Source organism: Pecten maximus, chromosome 9, assembly GCF_902652985.1.
Source record: "Pecten maximus chromosome 9, xPecMax1.1, whole genome shotgun sequence".
Classification (NCBI taxonomy): Eukaryota; Metazoa; Mollusca; class Bivalvia; order Pectinida; family Pectinidae; genus Pecten; species Pecten maximus.
Window position 1 is genome coordinate 23,831,067 of NC_047023.1, and position 20,851 is coordinate 23,851,917.

At 35.9% G+C, this 20,851-nt stretch overlaps 2 protein-coding genes across 2 annotated transcripts; one reads left to right on the forward strand and one right to left on the reverse strand.

Moving 5' to 3' along the window:
- Nucleotides 1-10,808: 10,808 nt before the first annotated feature.
- On the forward strand, nt 10,809-14,928 carry LOC117335070 (neurotrimin-like). The gene is made up of 7 exons (XM_033894991.1): nt 10,809-11,039; nt 11,227-11,311; nt 11,495-11,547; nt 12,255-12,450; nt 12,997-13,149; nt 13,726-13,860; nt 14,323-14,928. The coding sequence occupies exons 2-7, from the start codon at nt 11,239-11,241 to the stop codon at nt 14,718-14,720; spliced, it is 1,008 nt and encodes a 335-aa protein (XP_033750882.1). The 5' UTR covers nt 10,809-11,039; nt 11,227-11,238; the 3' UTR covers nt 14,721-14,928.
- Nucleotides 14,929-15,945: 1,017 nt separating this feature from the next.
- Nucleotides 15,946-20,090, reverse strand: LOC117335071 (gigasin-6-like). The gene is given in 8 exon segments (XM_033894992.1): nt 15,946-16,467; nt 16,469-16,576; nt 16,578-16,690; nt 17,362-17,621; nt 17,890-18,156; nt 18,756-18,926; nt 19,445-19,641; nt 19,956-20,090. Coding segments are annotated over 8 exon segments (1,602 nt in total). The 5' UTR covers nt 20,067-20,090; the 3' UTR covers nt 15,946-16,092.
- Nucleotides 20,091-20,851: the final 761 nt, after the last annotated feature.

Here is a 20,851-nt window from a genome sequence, read left to right on the forward strand (position 1 = left end):
ATATTGTTGACGAAGTGGTCATTCTCTGTTTTCGAAACATGCGTATAACTCTTGCATTCAAGATAAAACCCAGAAAAAGGAAGAAGCCCTGAAGTCCATTGAGGCAAATGTTCATGTAAAGAATGGGTTTGATGTTGATGACTGCACTAAGGAAGCCAAAGATCCAGGTACCGCCCAACAATATTGATATCTTCGTGTATATTATACAGTAATTTCTTTCTTGCTTTTTGCTTCTCACGGTTTTTGCACTTAGTTTTGTTCCATGAAGACCATGTAGAGATATACCAAAACAAATCATATTAAAGATCAGACACAAGGCAATTGGTATACCAAATACAAATAACGATACCATCGGGTTTTCGATCCAGCAATAGCCGCCACTACCAGTTCCGTAACCAACGGTGTCGCGAGTACTGCTGATGCTGTCGACAACGACACAGCTGACAACCAGTATCAATGGTAAGCCATGTGCCACAATAAATGTCTTTCTGAAATGAAATGTAGAAGTTTTATAAGTCATCATAGTTTTTGCGCCAAATTTACTGGCCAAGTCAAATGCCATTACACTGGTCCACATGAAAGAACACAGCCAGAAGTAATGCTGGGATATCGCTATAATCACACATAATGTTCCTGCAATGTACGAGGCAAGTAGAAACAGGATCTGTGCTGTAAGAAGGGAAGTTGAAAATGCCATTAAATTTTTTCCGTGCAATGTCCGTAGGGATGAAAACACGCAGTGCATCAAAATCAGAGCCAACAAGCATATGATTGAAACTGTTATCATCACAACTGTTAGAATTTGCATTGCTCCATCGACTTTCAATGGGATTAATACGTTAGTAAGGTTGTCACAGACATACAGAACGTCACTGTTTAAATCAAAATTGGTGACAATCTCTTCGATGTTGTTGATGTACGCCTTGTTATCATTGATTTCGTACTCGTTTGCTGTGTAAGACAATAGTGTACAGTCGATGGATACTCCTTCCTTACACAATCCCAGAAACGTTATGATTGGCTGTTTACTGGTCCTGTCAATCCTAAGGTGAAACCGGGTGCTATATAGGCTAATAGTGATGTTTGAGTTTTGAGGTCTGATATACAAGTTATTGTCCTCAATGAAAGCCACCTCTGGTGCAGTATACTGCGTGATGTGCGTGTTGTTGCATGTCAATGTCTTATTTTCGGTATTGGTTAATTCGGCTGACACATGATCGAATTGTCGTACTGTGCCTAGCGTTTCAGTCACTACAGCCTCAAGGTCATCTTGAGTACTAGTGTTGACGATCATATGGTATATAACCATATCATCAGTGAGAGATTTATCACTGAAGGTTGGACTTGTCAGTTGAAAATCTGTAATTATTATAACGCCTGATCTGAGCAAACCCAGACTGAGTAGTCGTAAAATATTTTGAATGGAAGATGTCGACATAACCCCATCATCAATAGCGATGTTGATAGAAACATTGTATCCTCTCATTCCATTGTGATCAAAGGGAATGTTATTGGTAGCATTGTAAAGTGCGAATTTGTCATCAATGCAATGTCCGTAACTTGGCACGTGGTTTTTAGGACAGAGAAGTGAGTGACATCCGGTTTTGTCAGGATACCATGCTTGCATTTCCGGGCAGTCTCTTTGTCCCAATGCATACCAAGATCCCGAATTGGGGTTAAAGTTAAATAATATATTAATCCCAACCATTTCATCCGGGCCTGGTATTAATGGACCTAGATTGTGTATTCCACAATGAAGATCAGAGTCGTTGCCATTTGAACAAAGTGCACAGTGGGGATTTCTTTTCAATGACGTTGAGTCATATACTGGCGCAAGGTAAGCTTCGCACACGGTCGAAAGGGATGCACCGATTGTCTGCTCATGTCCTACACACTCTAGAGGGGAGTCTCTGTCTTTTACTTGACACTGACGAAGCTCACCTACATTAGGCGGTGGAGTCATAAAGAAACTACATTCTTTCTTAAATACTGTATTGAATTCTTCCGAATTTTGTGAAGGCAGATTTTTCGGGCAGAGTGCTGACGCTGTCCACTGAAACTAATTCTGCTTCCCCGTATCCGTAACACAGTGCGCACATCCTATTCTTAAAGACAACCTGGACAGGTCCGTTGGAGACGAGAGACACTGGTATATGTTCTAATGGAGACAGCGAGCCTGATTTACATTTATGTCTTGTGACGTCATCAGCAGATTCCTTGGGGCACGTTGTTATCACTCTTAATGCTACAATATGCGATCCGTTTTGAATATTTATACATGTGCTGTCCCGCATAAAAAGAGCCAAAATAGTAGCGTAGTTGGAGTCCTTAGTATTTTCCATATACCATTCTAACGGATTTTCTATGACCGTTAATATGCCTGCATTACTTCTGGACACATATAGCGTGTACCAGTCTGGGCAGCAGTCTCCAAATAAAACACACTCCTTATCACAGTGGCAAATAGCGTTGTCCCTGTGTTTGATGGAACACAATTGGTCCAAATAACATGGAAGATTTAGATTGAGAAAGACAAACGTAGATGTTCTGGTAGGTTTCTGCATTTCGCTGTTGTTAAAGGACGGAATTTCTTGGTCACTTTCATTAGATTCATGGTCTAACACGGAACTCGGAATGTCCTGCACCTCTTCATTTAAGCTATCTTTTGTTGCACAATTCCAGTCAGCTAGAATAAAAAATGTATAATTAATTAGATTCTAACATAAAAAGAATCATAATTATACCAAACTAAACTGTCATTCAGTCTTAAAAGATCGATCCTATAGCACAAATTATGGTTATTTTAGTCTGATTAAATTCTTGATCGACCTTGATCCATTGACAAATGATAACTTAGCCTGGCCAACTTATTAGGGCTTTTCACCCAAGTGGTGAAAAGACCTATTGTTTCTGTTATGTTTCTTATTATTTTTCTTCTTCTGCACTTGATTTTGTGACAGCCATTCAGCAAATATGGTATAAGTTATGTTTAAAATGATGTAGGTATGTTTAATAAGAAGGTCTGAAGATGTTCATGTAACAAAATTAAGTAGGTCAGAAAATTCAAAATGGCCGCCATGACGTCATACCTAAAATGTTTAAAACGACTATAACTCAAAAAGTATTCATTATACAGAGGTTATGTCCTATATTATTTGTAGATAATAACTGGGGCTAACTTTTATTACAAGTTTAAGGTCAGAGGTCAAATAAAAAAGCTCGCTAAGGGGTCAAGTTAGTCTATTTTTAGAAAATCTTCAATTTTCAATATTTTTCCAAAACAAATTCTTAGTATGATGCAGAATGTCATTCTGATGAATTTAAAGTTTTCAGTTTTTCTGTGACACATACGGTTTCTGTTGTACGCCATTTATAATTTCCCTCTATATATTTCAATATAGAAAAGTGTGTTACATTTTAAACTTCTTCTCAAGTTCCACCAGTGGGATTCAGCTCAATCTTAGCTGAAATAATCCTTGGATAGTCCTGGCCAAGTGGTGTTATTTTTTAAGTTGGTTTGAAATCAAAGTTGGCCGCCATGACGTCATGTATTAAAAAGCTTAAAATGCCCATATAAAAAAAGTATTCATTTTACAGGGGTCAGGTAATTATATTATTTGTAGTTAAAGCCTGGCTCTAGCTTTTATTCACAAAAAGTTTTAGGGTCAGAGGTCAAATAAAAGCGTTCGCTATGGGGTCAAATAAGTCTATTTTTAGAAAATCTTCATTTTTCAATCTTTTTCCAAAAAAAAATTCTTAGTATGATGTAGAATGTCATTCTGATGAATTTGACGTTTTTAGTTTTTCTGTGACACATACAGTTTCCGGTATACGCCATTTTGAATTTCCACTATATATTCTATATTAAAAATAGTTTTACATTTTAAACTTCTTCTCAAGTTCCACAAGTGGCATTCATCTCAATCTTAGCTAAAATAATCCTTGGATTGTCGTGGCCAAGTGGTGTTATTTTTTAAGTTGATTTGAAATCCAAGATGGCCGCCATGACGTCATGTATTAAAAAGCTTAAAATGCCCATAATTAAAAAAGTATTCATTTTACAGGGGTCAGGTAATATGTTATTTGTAGTTACAGCCTGGCTCTAGCTTTTATTCACAAAAAGTTTTAGGGTCAGATGTCAAATAAAAGCGTTAGCTACGGGGTTAAATAAGTCTATTTTTAAAAAATCTTCATTTTTCAATGTTTTTCAAAAAAAAAATTCTTAGTATGATGTAGAATGTCATTCTGATGAATTTGACGTTTTTAGTTTTTCTGTGACACATACAGTTTCCGGTATACGCCATTTTGAATTTCCACTATGTATTCTATATTAAAAATAGTTTTACATTTTAAACTTCTTCTCAAGTTCCACAAGTGGCATTCATCTCAATCTTAGCTAAAATAATCCTTGGATTGTCCTGGCCAAGTTATGTTATTTTTTAAGTTGATTTGAAATCCAAGATGGCCGCCATGACGTCATGTATTAAAAAGCTTAAAATGCCCATAATTAAAAAAGTATTCATTTTACAGGGGTCAGGTAGTTATGTTATTTGTAGTTAAAGGCTGGCTCTAGCTTTTACTCACTAAAAGTTTTAGGGTCAGAGGTCAAATAAAAGCGTTCGCTATGGTCTATTTTTAGAAAATCTTCATTTTTTAATCTTTTTCCAAAAAAAGAAATTGAAGTATGATTCAAAATGTTATTCTGATGATTTTCATGTTTTTTGGTGTTTCGGTAACGTTTACCATTAACGCGGAACGCCATTTTCAATTAATTTGGCATCTGATATATAACGGCATCTGAGATATAACGTTAGTTGGACGAGGGGAGATAACTCGTACAAGGCTGTACGAGTTATTTCCCTTCGTCCACTCCTTTGTTGAAATGTAATATCTCAGATGCCAGATTAATCAAAACTAGAATGTGGATGACCTATCAAGTGTTCTAAAATAGTTTTTTATGTTTGGAAATACCAAGCCTTTAGGTCATTAATGCTAAATAGTGAAAAGCCCGTCAAATTGTTCCGAAACAATTTCTAGTTGAAATAATTACCATTAATAGGCCTCACGTTTATTATAGTACAAAATGAGACACAATTCAAACCATTTTTATATATATAATAAATATATTATAAAATGCTAGATTTTGAAGAAGAGGCTAATCATTGGAATGGTGGATGCCTAAATTCATTTCGAATATTCTGCATTTAAAAACCAAGCTGATTAAACACATAAAATGATGTGTCCTCTGTTATTACATATTCCGGTCGCACATGTATCTGAATAAATGCAGACAGTTATAATTAGTTTATACCTTGGCTGGGAAAAGCGGATATCCCGTCAAACCCGCAACTATTTCAACACTAACCGCGCGGAACGAAACAATAAAGACCTGTAAAAACGTATCTCTGAGTACGTGAAGATTATCTGCACCTCTGAGCAATCATTCGAATTTATATGCTAAACAGAGAAAGGAATGTTAGACCCTAAAACACCCAAATTACCCTACAGTCCACTCACACTAAACTTCATATTGCACGTGCACACTTGCAGATCGATGCAGGCAAATCAAGGAGTTTCTAATTGTACACATACTCGCACCTACCACTAATTCCTACAAAACTATATAACAGCCAAGACAGATTTCTACGTCACGGAAGCACATGTTCACGGAAATGTTGTTTATCATTTCATACATTTATTTTTTGGACCACGAATAGTTTAATTTGTGTAAATTATGATACATGTTTACCTAGCACTTCTGCTGTTTTGGAACATTGCATGATTTTCTGGATTTTCCGTGATATAAAAATTGCGCGGAATACGAGAACGTTTATAATTACATATACACTGATTAGACTGGTCCCTAATATACCAATGGAGATCCATACCCATTACCAATAAAGGCATAACCTAAATGTCAACACTTACTTAGAAACACGGTTAAACACAACGAAAGAAAGATACATGTATATATACACAAGAAATATACAGGAATTTGTATAAAACTAAAACGCGTTAGCATGGCGCTCTATGTTCAATTATAAGCGGATTTATAAGCCGAAAAGATGAATATGAAACTATATTCAAGTAGGGGACGGTCATACAAATGAAAGAAAATTTTCAAAAATTGTGTACACAGAGTTATTATCAAAGAATTTACAAAACATGACGAAATCTTATGGACACGGTTTTCCGGTTTACAGAGGTCGAATAATCATACATTTTATTATTCAAATAAAGTAGAATATTGGCCTGGTCAGGAGAAATATCTTGGTCCTATACGGGGTCTACGAAATATCAAAACTATTTGACTTTTAAAGATATACTTCGGCAGTTTGAGATCTCCAAGGAAACAAATGGAATAAGTTTATATAAACATATCCAAATGACAAAAAATAGGGTCACTCTAAAATGACTTTTTTTTTTTAAATTCATATGATCAATATTTCAGTTTCTACAATGACTTAATTTGTCTTTCCCTTTGCCCATGCGTTTGCCAGAATATAACATTGCCTGTGCGTATCGATATGTTCCAAATTTCGTACCATATAACCATTATTAATCCGACTTATAAGTTAACAGACTGGGATATTTTTCTTAATAAGACGATTATTTTTTATATTACGTTTTAGGAAAATGATCATTCAATAATCCAGGACAGACTACTTTTTTTTTTATTATAAAATGCACAAGTACGGATAAGTACTTAGTTGTATATACTTTTTTTGTCGATCCCCAGGGGTAATGTCTTGAGCTGGTCATGAGATAAATTCAACATGTATTGAGTTTGTCTTGAGATGAAATCAACGTGAATTGAGCTGGTGATAAATTCAAACCGAAAGAGCTGGCCCTGACATAAATTCAACATGAACTGAGCTGGTCTTGAAATGAATTAAACAGGAATTGAGCTGGTCTTGAGATAATTTCAACATCAACTCAATTCATCATCCCATAAAATCGACCAAAGCAGGATTCAACAGTTAAATGAAACTTACCTTTCCAAGTAAAACACAGCAGTATAATCATAATCCTGGTGTGGGGAGTAGACATCCTGCCGGTGATATGGACTCCTTTGACTGTGTAACTAAACATATATGGCTTTACCTTAGGATATTACGTCCCTGTATCGCTATCACGTGTTCTTTGATTGGCAAATGGAACCAAAGTAATTAGGGAAAATAACGATTTCATTACACACTTATAATTATTCTATTAAACCTTTTATCTGTTTTTCCTCTCACGGGAATGGTACGTTGTTAATGGTTTTTGATATTATAGAACCAGTTCAATTAACAGAAATGGGTTGCTGATGTTTATTGAAATCGCACTAAATGTAAATATCATTCGTCCTTATGTAAATTTAAGGAATAACGAGATAATTGTTTTTCCTATTATGAATAAACTAATACACATAACTGGCATGAACAAGCCTTTTTAGCCAATGCTTCACGGGATAACTGTTATTGTATCTATTAAGGTGCAATATTGACTTATCATATACAACGTCAATCATCAAAGGTATTCATTATACCTCCGCAACGTCTCTTTGTGTGCAGGATTTTGTTTGGACAACTCATCCTATATATTTTATCAACACATGAAAGATATGCCCCTTTATATGATTGTAGATAGAATCCTGCCCAGACAACTCTTCCTACAGTTTTTTTTATCCATTTTTGTCTCGAAACGGCACGCATTGATGTTGTGCACCTTTCTGCATTGATTTTTTTATCATCGGTAACAAGCATAAGGGCAGCATAGTAATCAGAGAGAATTGAGTAGCCGGGTTATTAGTCAGCCATCATGGTTATAATTTTAGTTGTGTTTGTGATGAAGTCAGATTCAGAGTTGATTGAGTAGCCGGGGTATTAGTTAGCAATCCTGCTGACAGTTCTAGTCGTGTTTGGGATGAAGTCAGAATCAGAGTAGATGTAGTAGCGGTGGCCCTATTCAGCCATCCTGGTTTTGTTAAAATATGCGGGTCGTATACATCCTTTCATTCAAAGAAATTGTATTGATTTTACTCAATTCCACGTAAATATTGCTTGTAGATTATAAATTTCTTTATGCTAAAACTAAAGAAATTAACATTTATGTTTTGATTTTCAAGTCGGATAGGAAAAGAAAAGGGCGCGGCTTTTACTTTCGTACTCCTATTTCCTTCTCTGTCAGGCGCAAATTTCTTTCGGTGGTAATTGATGGTATATCTGCGGCATCCATATCAAGTAACTTGTCATTATGATTTAAGCATCGAGAGAAGCACAAAATTGCAAACAATGATAAGGGTTGGAAGACCAACATGAAATGTGTCTTCCGCCCTCAGACAAAAAAACATCATCGTCCAAATGCTCATCAAAGTCAATGCAGGGGTTGCCGCACTCAGAAAAATAACATCAGCGTCCAAACACAGTCAGTCAAATTTGTGTGCAGAATTCATACAATGGCTTATACTGCGTAATCATCGAGAGCATGCCATTTTTCGAAAGTTGTCGTCAGAATGGTTATTCATTTAGCGTCAGATGTAATACAATTTGCAGGCCTGATTTTGCACCAAAGGATGTAAATGATAAAAGTAAATGTCGCTTTCTATAAGATTTCTCAATATTTGTTGCGTCCGTAACCTAATAAACCTTTTTATCTAGTATAGGTACTATGTAGTTGGATGATTTTTACAACTTAATTTGAGCCTAGTGATGGTTAATTTCTGTTTAAAATAAAAGATATTTTCAACCGTACAATACTGGGTACTTTGCTTATCTTTTTTTGGAAGGTATTTATTTATTGTTTCCTTTTCAGATTGTGCCATCTTTTAAATTTCTTATTTGACAGAAATTGCATAATTAAGCCAGATGTATTCAAATCTTGGACTCTTGCAGGTGTTCTTCTTGCATTGCTCAGAAAAGTATTTTATTTTTGCGTAGCCTGTGAAGCATGACGGATACTTAGGTATCACTTTGTTCGTCGTTACGCTTGGTCGTCGTGGTCGTGGTCATAGTCACTCAGTCAGTCGCACCTATTTTACTTCTGCAACGGCTTTCCAAATCAATTGGTAAATCTGTGCAGATTATGTATCAAGTTTGCACCATGTTTTCCATTTCTGCTGAAGGTATAGCCATTTTTACATAACACATTCTCATAATTAGCCAATTCCGTATATTTTATCACATGAGTTTGTAACTTGATAGATGACGTTATCATGAGGGGTTATAGTTCAAGTTCAATCCATATATCACATTAAATTTATTAGTTATAGATCACCACACAAAATAAGTACAATAGATGTATCCACATATAACCTCAGGTGTTGTGTGAACAATCAACCAACCAACCAACCAGCAACATATAGCATATGGAGACCATGGCTCCCATGATGACATCCTTTCGGTGAAGAGGGCACAGGCGATAAACCCATTTCTATTGAATTTCTAGTATATTGTGTTGTGGATAATGGACACAATTATGTTATGTGCACAAACAGAAATCAAACAATTACAAGTAACCCTTATCGTTATTATGGTGTTCCACCGAGATGTCACTATTGACATAGCATCTTCGATCGAGGCGCAAGGGAATTTAAGGCTTGTTGTAAAACTGCTGCTAAGTGCATGTCAATATACACCATACATATTGACTACGGTTTTATTTACTGATGGGGATCATCCCAAATGAGACGATCGTAAGATATAGCCTAGAATTATCCATCAACCGATAATGGAGGCAACAATTGCCGGGTATACAGCTCTTTAGAACATTTCTATCCGGTTGACATTTTCCGACAGTTGGAATGAGCTAGATTTCATCAGGAATCAGATTACATTAAAATATATACATTGTATGCATCTTTATTAATATCGTCCATGATATTTACTTATAAACCTATATATTCGCAACTCCCTCCTGACATCCAATGTTTCGTTTAAACATGGCGATCTAAAACAACATACAAATGTATAAAGGTTCAGAAAGAGTACTGTAAACTGGAAGATTGTACCAGTATGCTGTCATCAAATAATCTATGTAATTTGAATGCTTTTGAGCAGACATATCAGTAAGAGGAGAAAATAGGACTGATACAAAAGATATGTTTCATATCAATTTTATGTAATATTATTTACATCCTAAAGCAATGTGATTTAATATCTATCTATTCTCAAACAAACCGTTCAGTTTAAAGCTGTCAGCTTAAATGGAAGAATTAAACATTTTACCGGTTTGACATGCGACCATTTATAACTTGTACATTGACTTTGTTTGGTAAAAACAAATAAATCCATATCGGTATTATAGCTATTTACTGAATTGGTGAGACAAATCTATTTAACCTTTGGCCTATGGTGACCTATATACTGACCATGAATTTAAGTAGTCCAATAGAATGGATGATTAAGATTAAAATTACAGTATTTCTCATATGAAATACTAACCAGGAAGATACTGGCAATAAGGCAGGGACTGGGCGATGTTCTCGACATTTCCGTGGATCACCGTCCAAGGATTAAGTGGGGGTTAAGTAGGGAGACGGTGGTGACTGGTGTCTGGACGAATGGTCCGTGCTGCACGTGCACATACACGTGCATATCCATCCATCCATCCATCCATCCATCCACCCACCCACCCACCCACCCACCCATCCATCCATCCATCCATCCATCCATCCATCTATCCACCCACCCATCCATCCATCCATCCATCCATCCGTACATACGTACACACATATGTATTATTTTAAAGAAACCTCCTTTTTTCTGCTCTATACAATTAGTATAAGAACCTCTTCCGTTGTCTTGTAATTTAGATATGTATATAACTACAAAGAATAGTAGGACCTATGTTGACACAGAGTGAACAAATCCTTATAAACATAGTATCTAGTGGTAAGTACTGGATGTGTATATCACTCGGCCGATCGTCCCTGTAACACCCGGATGTCATGTAAGTACTGCACATAATTACACAGAGAGGACTGGTATTTCCAAACTGATGTGAAACCATTAACTTCAATTGAAGCTTCCCACCAAGGATTTGATACATTATAAAGAGTAAGTAGAATTATTTGTGGTACTGTAGAATTTATAAGACATTTCGTGCCTAGCTAATGTGACGCGTTTTAATCTGACACCAGCGAATTCTTAACAAACGTGTGTTTATATTTGTTTAATTATTGACATTTTAAGAAGGACCTTCGCATGCTTGATACTAGTTGTCCGGAATTCTTTTCTGTTTCAGTTCACCAACGTTATGCAATGTACAATGACATCTGTTATCATACTGATGGCGATGCTGCCCTATTGTGTATCCTACAAGGACCAATGTATGTATATCCGTATCATAATATAATTTGAAAATGATATTTCATAAAACATTTGTAGTGTTTCTATGTTGAAGAAACGTCAAATCAAAATATCATGCGTATGTATTGTATAGTCATGAATAATATGTATGTACGTAATTATGTGGTTTTCTGGCCGTGTATTGATGTTGACTCTTGTTGTAGATGTGAGGACCGGTGATACAGCCATCTTCCGGTGTCCTGGTGCATGGGAGAGGGTATGTATGATCATTTCGTCGATGCGTATTGCTAAAAATAGATCATGTAGTCATAAGTATGTGGTCATGTAGTAATAGCGACAGTACAAACGAGTAAATATCGAATTTTCGAGGCTATCCTCACCTTTATTAAGACACAATTTAAGTTCAAATGATCATATACAGACATGGAAAATGAAACAGTTACATAAGAGTTTAGTATATAAACAACAAACAAAATAGTTATGTTTGTGTGGGGAACAGGTATCTTTATATATATTTATGTAAAAATGAACATGTTGATGGTGTGTAGGATGGAAGTTGTTGTTCAGTGTAATGTAACCAAGTTTTTGTCAAAGTACGGTACTCCCGTGAATGCATAGTTATTGATAAAATACTTTTGTTATTTATGTATATACATTTTTAATACAAAATACTATGATAATGAACTGTTCCATTAGCTTAGAGTGCTGATTTAATTCAGTATTGACTTATCTTATAACATAATGTATAGAACCAGTAAATATTGACCAGGTCTTGACATAGAACAGCTATTTATTTACCATGCACAAATAGACAAACTCTATAAAGAGACAAAATATTTCGTAGGATCTCTTGGGATCTCTTAGGATACATGTAACTACTAGTTTCGGTTTTGAATGTACTAGTATGTTTTTCACACTGAACAAATTAAAACAATAAATGCAAGTTTGCTGATATCCTTTTAGACTTCCTGGATCCGAGGAACAGAAACGCTTAAATATGAAGAAGACATTATAGTTACTGACAAGCGATTTACGTTTAGAGATGACGATGATGAACAGTTGATGGCATTGTCGGATACAGAACATGCGGACAGTAACATGTACGTGTGTCAATTAGATACAGGGGAAATATTGGTGGAATACAAACTCGTAGTATCAGGTAGGTCTCATTTATAGACACAAGTATTGGGTACATATAACTATAATACTTGTAATAGGTAGGTCTCATTTACAGACACAAGTATTGGGTGCAAATATCTATAATACTTGTAATAGGTCGGTCTCATTTATCTATGATACTTATAATAGGTCGATCTCATTTACAGACACAATTATTGAGTACAGATATCTATAATACTTGTAATAGGTCTATGTCATTTACTGACACAAGTATTTGGTACAGATATCTATAATACTTGTAATAGGTCTATGTCATTTACAGACATACGTATTTGGTACAGATATCTATAATACTTGTAATAGGTCCATCTCTTGAACAGACAAATGCTTTCAGTAGATATCTGTAATACCTTTCAAGAGAATGGTAACATTCTAGTTTGTGTTAATTTATTGAATATCCTATCAGCAATTTCGAATAAAACGATTTGTTGTTCCATGCTATTCGTTATATACAAATTTTACTTTATTTACCCATAACTGAAATACAAAGAATGATAAATGATTTGGTTTTTCTATTTTCATCAAGAACCTCCGGCGATCAGAGTAGTTAATGGCAGCTTCAGTGGACCCTTGATGGAGGTCAATGAAACCACAAACGTAAGCCTATGGTGTAACGTAACTGGAAATCCAGCACCAACTATCTCTTGGTTTGCCTACTTCAATCACATAACACCGATAGGTAGGTAACGTGGCCCTTTTGGTTGTTGTAGCATATTGATAACACACACACATATACAAGTTTTAACCTTGCTTAATCAAAATTGCAGAATACTCAAAAATGTTTAAGAAATACAATACTAATAGGTCGAGAAAGTGATTCTCCTTTTAATTTATTATCTAAACAAATGTGTTTGTATTCTTAAGGGAGTCATATAAAATTGTGTGACGTCTCCAATTCAGAATGACGTATTGTCAGGAAAATTGTCAAGAATGCTTTTTAAAAGACAATTTAGTCGTCTAATAAGTTTAAATTCTACTAGGAAAGGACATACAAATGTATATCATTAAACAGACTAGTGACTGGTGTCCACTATCATCACCCGCTCCCCAATATTCCAATCAGAGCCTGCAATTGTGATGACTTAATTTGACTGTTTTTATACGAACGCAATTGTGCCAGTCTGTTACATATGCTGATCCACATAATTGCCAATATCCAAACTGGTTTGCTTCACGACCATACTCATTACCTAGCTATACATAAAAACGTTAGCATTCCCGGTTACTAATTATTCATTCTTATTTGACTTTTTAGAAATCGGCCTTTTTGGACCAAAACTGCACATAAGAAATATTTCAAGACATTGCCCTTGGCGATACTACTGTGAAATGAAGTTCCTCAAATATGAGGATAGCACGTTACGGAAGGAAATGAATCTAACAATCAACTGTAAGCTATTTATAGGAGGATGTATCTAGACCGACCATGCTAATTCATTTCATGATGCACATATAAGCTTTCATAAGAACTTTTATTAGTAATCTACGACACTTCCTTATTGTTTACGTACATGTCTCCATTGACGTACAAAGTATAATAACATTGCATTGATAAGTTGATTTCATAAACCAATATTCGTGGTAAGAGTATAAATACGTATTTCATGCTTTTCATCAATCTAAAACAACTGCCGGTAAGGACTGGTATATAATACACGTCTTCTTTTTAACCCCTCCTTACTGTATCGTTATTACATTTTCCGTATTTGTCACAATGAAAGAAATTTTTAAATTATTAAATATGAAAGATATACATGTTATTATTCGTCTCTCTTCCTCTCCCCTCTTCCTCTGCCTGGCATCAGATCAAATCTCTATATTTCAAGTGTATATAATTAATATTCTCTTTCAGATTCGCCTGATATTGTGCTGCAAATCTCGAAGAGATCACTTACAGAAACAGACTGGCATCCAATGAGGTTCAATGAAACAGAAAATCGCTTACCAGCAATCATTACAGACCGAATACGTTTGCATTGTTTAATTGACACGAGACCTTATATCTCTAGTACCTGGTTATTTAACGGTGTACCATTTGTGACGCACGTCGTAGGCAAGGTGGAAGAAATGGTAAACAATCCCCCTTTCCTTTACGATATAACCAATTTTAGGCATTTATTAGATGGTATGTGGGAGGTACTTACTGTAACATTGAAGTTTCAGTCTAATAAGTATTACGGTTTGTATGAGTGCCAAACAAACAATTACCTTGGAAACAAAACGGCTTCTATTCTCCTTTATGAACCATAGAAGTTATGACATATGAGACAGTAAATATTGGGAAGATACGACTTCACACCATATTTGTTTTGTACTATTTGTAATTTCGAACACCATGTGGCTGCCATTTGTTTGTATCAGATGTCTTACTCGTCATTACGTCATGACAGTGAGATTCCCTAACTTCCAAATTAAACATGAATGATTTTAATATTAATAAAAACACATGTCATTGCTATTTTCCTTTGTACTTGTCCTTAGATGTACATAATGTATATTTAGTAATAACCCGTTAGGTACCTCAAGGGATTCGATGTGTAAAGTTTGTTCTATTCCTCGGGTATTTACGTTTGGGCAAGATATTGGGCAAGATATTGAACAAATGAAAACAAACTACTGTATTGACTAAATTATACTATTTTTTATGAAAAATTTACAAAGATTGTAAACTTTTGGCAATAACACTCGAAATTGTGTGTTGTTTCGAACCAAGTAATCTACGTGATTAAAACATGAACATCTTGTGACGTCCACGTGCATCAGCTGTCGCAATATTCATATCTCACATCTCTAAAAGGAGACACATTTAGACAAAAACAGAATTATTATCAACTTATATAGTAATCGAACACAATAAAAGTCTTGAGGAAGAAGGGTCAATAGTGAACTTTAATCCTTTGAGTTTGACCTATGATCTCCGGAAAATGATCAGTTGTAAATATCAGGGCCTCCCAAATCACTGGTCATTGGTTAAGAATGGGATGGAAAAAGCGGCCACGCCCCCTCCTAAACTACTCCCCCCAGAAATGATTTACAATAGAAATAATGACTTCATCGCAACACGTTTTTCTTTTTTTACTTTTCCTTTTTACTGATGAAATAACTGAAGTTTCAAATTTCTCCAAAACACATCAACTTACTTGAAACCCTAGATTTGTATTTATGTGTATAATTCTAGTAATGGTTATATAGGTGTATTGTATCGGAAAGTGTGGCAAAGGAGCATAACTAGGACTGTTTACATGGTTTAAACAATATCAACACTTTACTATTGCAATGTATCTGCCAACATTATACTTTGCCTTCCAACATGAAACCGACAAAAGCAAGATTAAACCCTTAAAAATACACATGGACTGTTTGTAACATAGGTTATCAGAAGTATGTCATGAAAGCATATAAGCTACAACTGTGTTGGTGTAAAACACATTTAATGTCATTAAGAGTTTCCCGGTGTATCATAAAACACACGTACTTATATTTAAACTGATCCTTTAATCATATATAAATGTTAGATACATGCATACAAAATGACAATTAATACGTTAAAATAATGGTTGCCCATTGTCATATATTTGTTTAAAAAGGAGAACAATATACGACATGTTTGAAAGATTACAGCTTAACCAAAAGACGTTCCGTGGTGTGAAGTTGTCTGAGAAGATTTCTTGATGAACACTGGTGGATCAGATGATTCGAAGCTGGGGATAACCATGCTATGGATGAGGCCATGCGTTACAGTGTGGAAAACAATGGAATCTAGATCATACACGACGGCTGCCAGCCCATTGCCTTTCCCGCTGAAGTTGTCGGCGGAATGTTTGGGATAGAGATACCAGCGGGCGATGCCATATTGCATCACTAGATGATGGTGAGGTGAAGACACATGCAGGGTAATCGTTCCGTACAGATCGTTGTGATAGGAGCCGACATACTGGTTGATATCACGATGGAATGGGAGGTTCGTTTCTAATTACAGAAGACAATGTGACGTCTTTCTTCATCCATGGTTCTGGGAAAGTACATACTGTCGTTTCGTTTAACCAGGGGGTTTCTCCTAACGCGATGTCAGCAAGGTAGTTGTGAAGCAGCGTTCTTAGAATGTAATGAGGGATCGGAACCGGTCATGGATGTAAATATTCCAATGTCGGAATCGGGGAAGAGTGTAAGAAGAGATGAGAACCCGGAAATGGTTCCGGTGTGGCGGAGGATTGGGTATCCTGTCAAGATCAAATTAATGTGATAATGGATACATCTTTATTATAATAAAGTCGCAATATAGCGGGTTTGTGATTGGACAATCTCACTCTTCTTATTTTCTATATTCTGATCCTTCATGGGTAATATAAAGTCACCTTTATGTAATAGAGATTCGCAAGCAAAGCTCTATAGATGTAAGATTCTGCAAAAGTACAGGCGTTATTTTATTAATTGGGTTGTTAAATAAGAAGATTTCATTTGAAGTACGGTTTGCAGTATGACAAATTCATTATCTAGGTTTTAGGCAGGAAATTTGGTCTCCTATCACCTGTCTGTTTTTTTTTTTTTTTATATTAATGCATGAAATCCATACAGGTGATATTAGGCCATTTTACGTCTAAAAGCTACATAACTAGTAATGCGCAGCATTTTTTTACGTTAACAATACTGTATTTTACTGATACACCATGGGGAAAGACAGGTCATTCCAGGCTAATTAATTTTATTTGTTCAACTAAATAATATTGCTCTAAAGACTTTTTTTTTAAAGATATCTTCAAAGCTTCGAATGCATAAAGGACCTATCAAAAGCAGGCTAATGCTTTCAAATTTGCTCACTCAAAACATTATTACACTGTGACATCATTTTATGTTTTCATTGTAAGAATTTGACCGGAACCGCTAGCATTACCTCGGTAGTAGCCATTCCTCCATCCAAATGCGTAACTGTACTCGGTTGTCGTGACTGGCACTTTGGGTCTGCTGAAGTACTTGGCAATAGAGGAATGTCGGATGGGATTCCGGGGATAATACATAGGGGATAGCACCTCACTGTCCACAACCTGCTCCCCCGAGATTCTTCTTCCACCATTGAGATGAAACATCATCCATTTCGTCATGTCTTCTGCATTACTCATAACACCTATTGCACCCACCATATTACTCCAAGCTCTGAACCAGAAATAAAGGTAGTGGGAACTTAGTATTTTTTTTCAATGTGCGCTATATGTTTTGTAAAACCCTATATGAATATGATTATTCTCTCTCTCTTTTTTTTAAATATTCATGCCAATCTTTTATCATGTGCTAGAGTATGTTCAACTGCGCCGACGATTTATTCCAAATTACAAAGTATACACAGCTCTTATTGGGCATATATTAGAAATAGAATTGATGAACAAGTAGTACAAAACAAGTCATTGTTTGTTTATATGCTTGCCTGAGTAAATCAAAAGGAACAGCGTGGCTATGTCCTGTGTCTTGGACGGTGACATATCCTTGCGCGACCTTTGACACGTTGACGTCAACGGTTGAAAGGAATGAAGAGGATGTCATTCCTAGACGTGTATATAAGCTGTTCTGGACAAGTTTCTCCCATGATTTCCTTCCGAGTTTTTCTGATATAGCAGTGACCAATCCATACATAAGATTGTTATATTCGTATACACTTTGGAAAGGGTAGTTCGCCTTCAAATATTTCATGCGTCTGTAAGTGAAAAAGTGAAAGCTTTTTCTAAAAAGTATTAATGTTAAAGATCGTATATTACCCTTTCTGTTGGGATTTTCTACCATTTTGAATCATATACACAATAACCACTTCTCTTAATCAGTTATACATAACAAATGATTAACATCACTGGAACGAGTTCTAAAATCATAAGCACAATTTCTTGACATACCTGCCGATATATTAATTGTATAATAATAATTTTTAAAGTATCTGTTGAGCATTGATAAATTATTATTTTAACACAAAAGCAGTGAAGAATACCGACATAAAAACGAAGCAAAAATCCTAGCTCAAAATCAAAAAATGATGACAAATTATAAACAAGAAGCTAGATTAGCATGTAAACTCTTCAAGTACAAATATAATGAGACCAATTGCTCCGGCAGAGTAAACGTCTCGTGCTTCCACGACGACACCCGTCATTCAAATATATGTATAACAACAAGCATGAAATACATCTGCATTCATACAACATACAAGATATGGAGTATCTCCGAATGAGATCAGGATGTTGACAACTGTGCATATTGATATAAATAGTATGATACATGTATAACGATTGATGGAATGCAAACCTGGGTAATGTTTGAAGTGTTAATGTCGGGTCGAGATGAATCATGTTGTGACTTGGAAACCCCATGGTGTGAGACAAAAGGTCCCTGATCGCCGCATATTCTGTTCGAAGGCTTGTAGAAAACTGGAAACCATTTCCTAAAATGTCGGCCACGTTAGAAAAAATGGTAAGGCTGAAACAACAAATGTAAATGATAATCAAATATTGTTTCTTAAACACAATTATAATACATTGATATGTCGGAATATCGCTTAAAACTTTTACTAATTTACAAATGGTGTGACTTTGATAATAGCTCTCAATCTTTATCCACAAAGGTATGCTTTTATGAGTATATACTGTTAACGTATATATTTTAGCAGAAATCTCTTTCTTGCGTTTGGAGGCAATTCGCTTAATTATGATTGCGCTTATTGTCCTTTCTACAAAGTATTCATACGGATTATAATGTAAGTAAGCCAATACTTAATTGCGCTAATGGGTCAATATTTTGTAGTGCGCGATAAGTTGTGGGCGTCAAAATTAGTACGACTGCTGTATAAATATGGTCCAGCGGTGTCAATAACTATGCTAAAGAAGACCAACTTTTAAAATGACAGCCAATGAAAGTTATACTAGATTATTACTCATCACATAATTAAGAAATACCCCCAGACATTAAAATTGGTTCGGATATCTTATAAGGCTAACTTGTGTTTGGCTATCTGCTTCAGTAGAAGGGTTGCAGCGAAAGCTTTACTGACGGAGCCCAAGGCGAACAGTGTTGTGTTGGTTACCGGCTCCTGGGTAGTTTTGTCTCTCACTCCATATCCTTTAGAGAGCAGCACGTGCCCATCTTTTACCACGCTCACGGTAAGTCCAGGGTGGCTCGGATTACACCTGAGGACCTGAAAGGATATCCATTTAATGCTTCAGAATTGTATATACCCGTACGAGCACTCTGGGTGGCAAGCTCGAAACCCACGTGGGACAGTTGCCTGGTGCTAAGGTCGATGGTTTTTCTTCGGTACCCCGACTTTCCCCTACTCCCAAAACCAGGCACGTCCTGAAATGACCATGTCTGTTAATATGACGTTAAACCAAATAAACCTTAACCAAACCAAAATAAAATATACGGGAATCAACAGGCATTGCTGTGGTAAATATATATTGGGCAAGACAGTCCAAAGATGTTTATAATTAAGATGACCCACATCCTCACCTCTTGCAGAACATGGTCTACCGTACGCTCGAATAAGTGCCGACACAGCGACAAATGGCAAATGATGGTAATACATCCAACAAACATCCATAACTTGTTATGGCCCGCCATAACTACATGTATGTTGGTCGGCCGGAATATCAAGTCGACACCTTATCGCTTTTAAACAATCATTATGTCAAGGTATAGCGGTTCCTTATCTGTCCCGGACATTTCTGATTAGTAAATAACCTCTCTAGATTTATATTTATAGATGGTTATAAACAGACAATAATTACCCTTTAGGAACGTCTGGTCTTAGTATAAATATGCTCTTAGTGACTTCGTGTAAAACTCTTTGTTTTCACATTTTATATTGAATTTATTACTTATTGCATCCCTGATTACTAGATTAACACCACGACAAAACATTGAGATAGCGAAATGTAATGTCAGGCATAAGAAAGATGTACGAAGCAGTATGCAGGTTAACATGCCAGGAACATCAGTGATCATGTAAACTGACAACTTATCCCTCCTCCTGGGACTGTGTACTGTAATGTAGTTATTAGTCCTACCTAATCGTCAAACAATTGTCACACCCCATCGATGTTTTACACGTGTCATTCATGACTACGTCGGAGTTTAAGATATCAGTTTTGATGGGGATGCTATTTATGAGAATCTCATCTAGAGGTGTCCATCACCTATTTGTGTCCCGCTTTGCTACTTGACCTTGATCACAAAGGGTCACGTAATCATAAAGGTGTTGGTACACTTTTTAGCCAAAAGTATTTTCATTTTGTATAAAGAGTGGCCAAGTGACCTCCTCCAGCATCAGAGTCGTGACAAGCGTAAAGGATGTCTTGTCAGGAGACCGTTCAGTTCCTTAATGTAATAGTTCCCTTAGGAAAGCA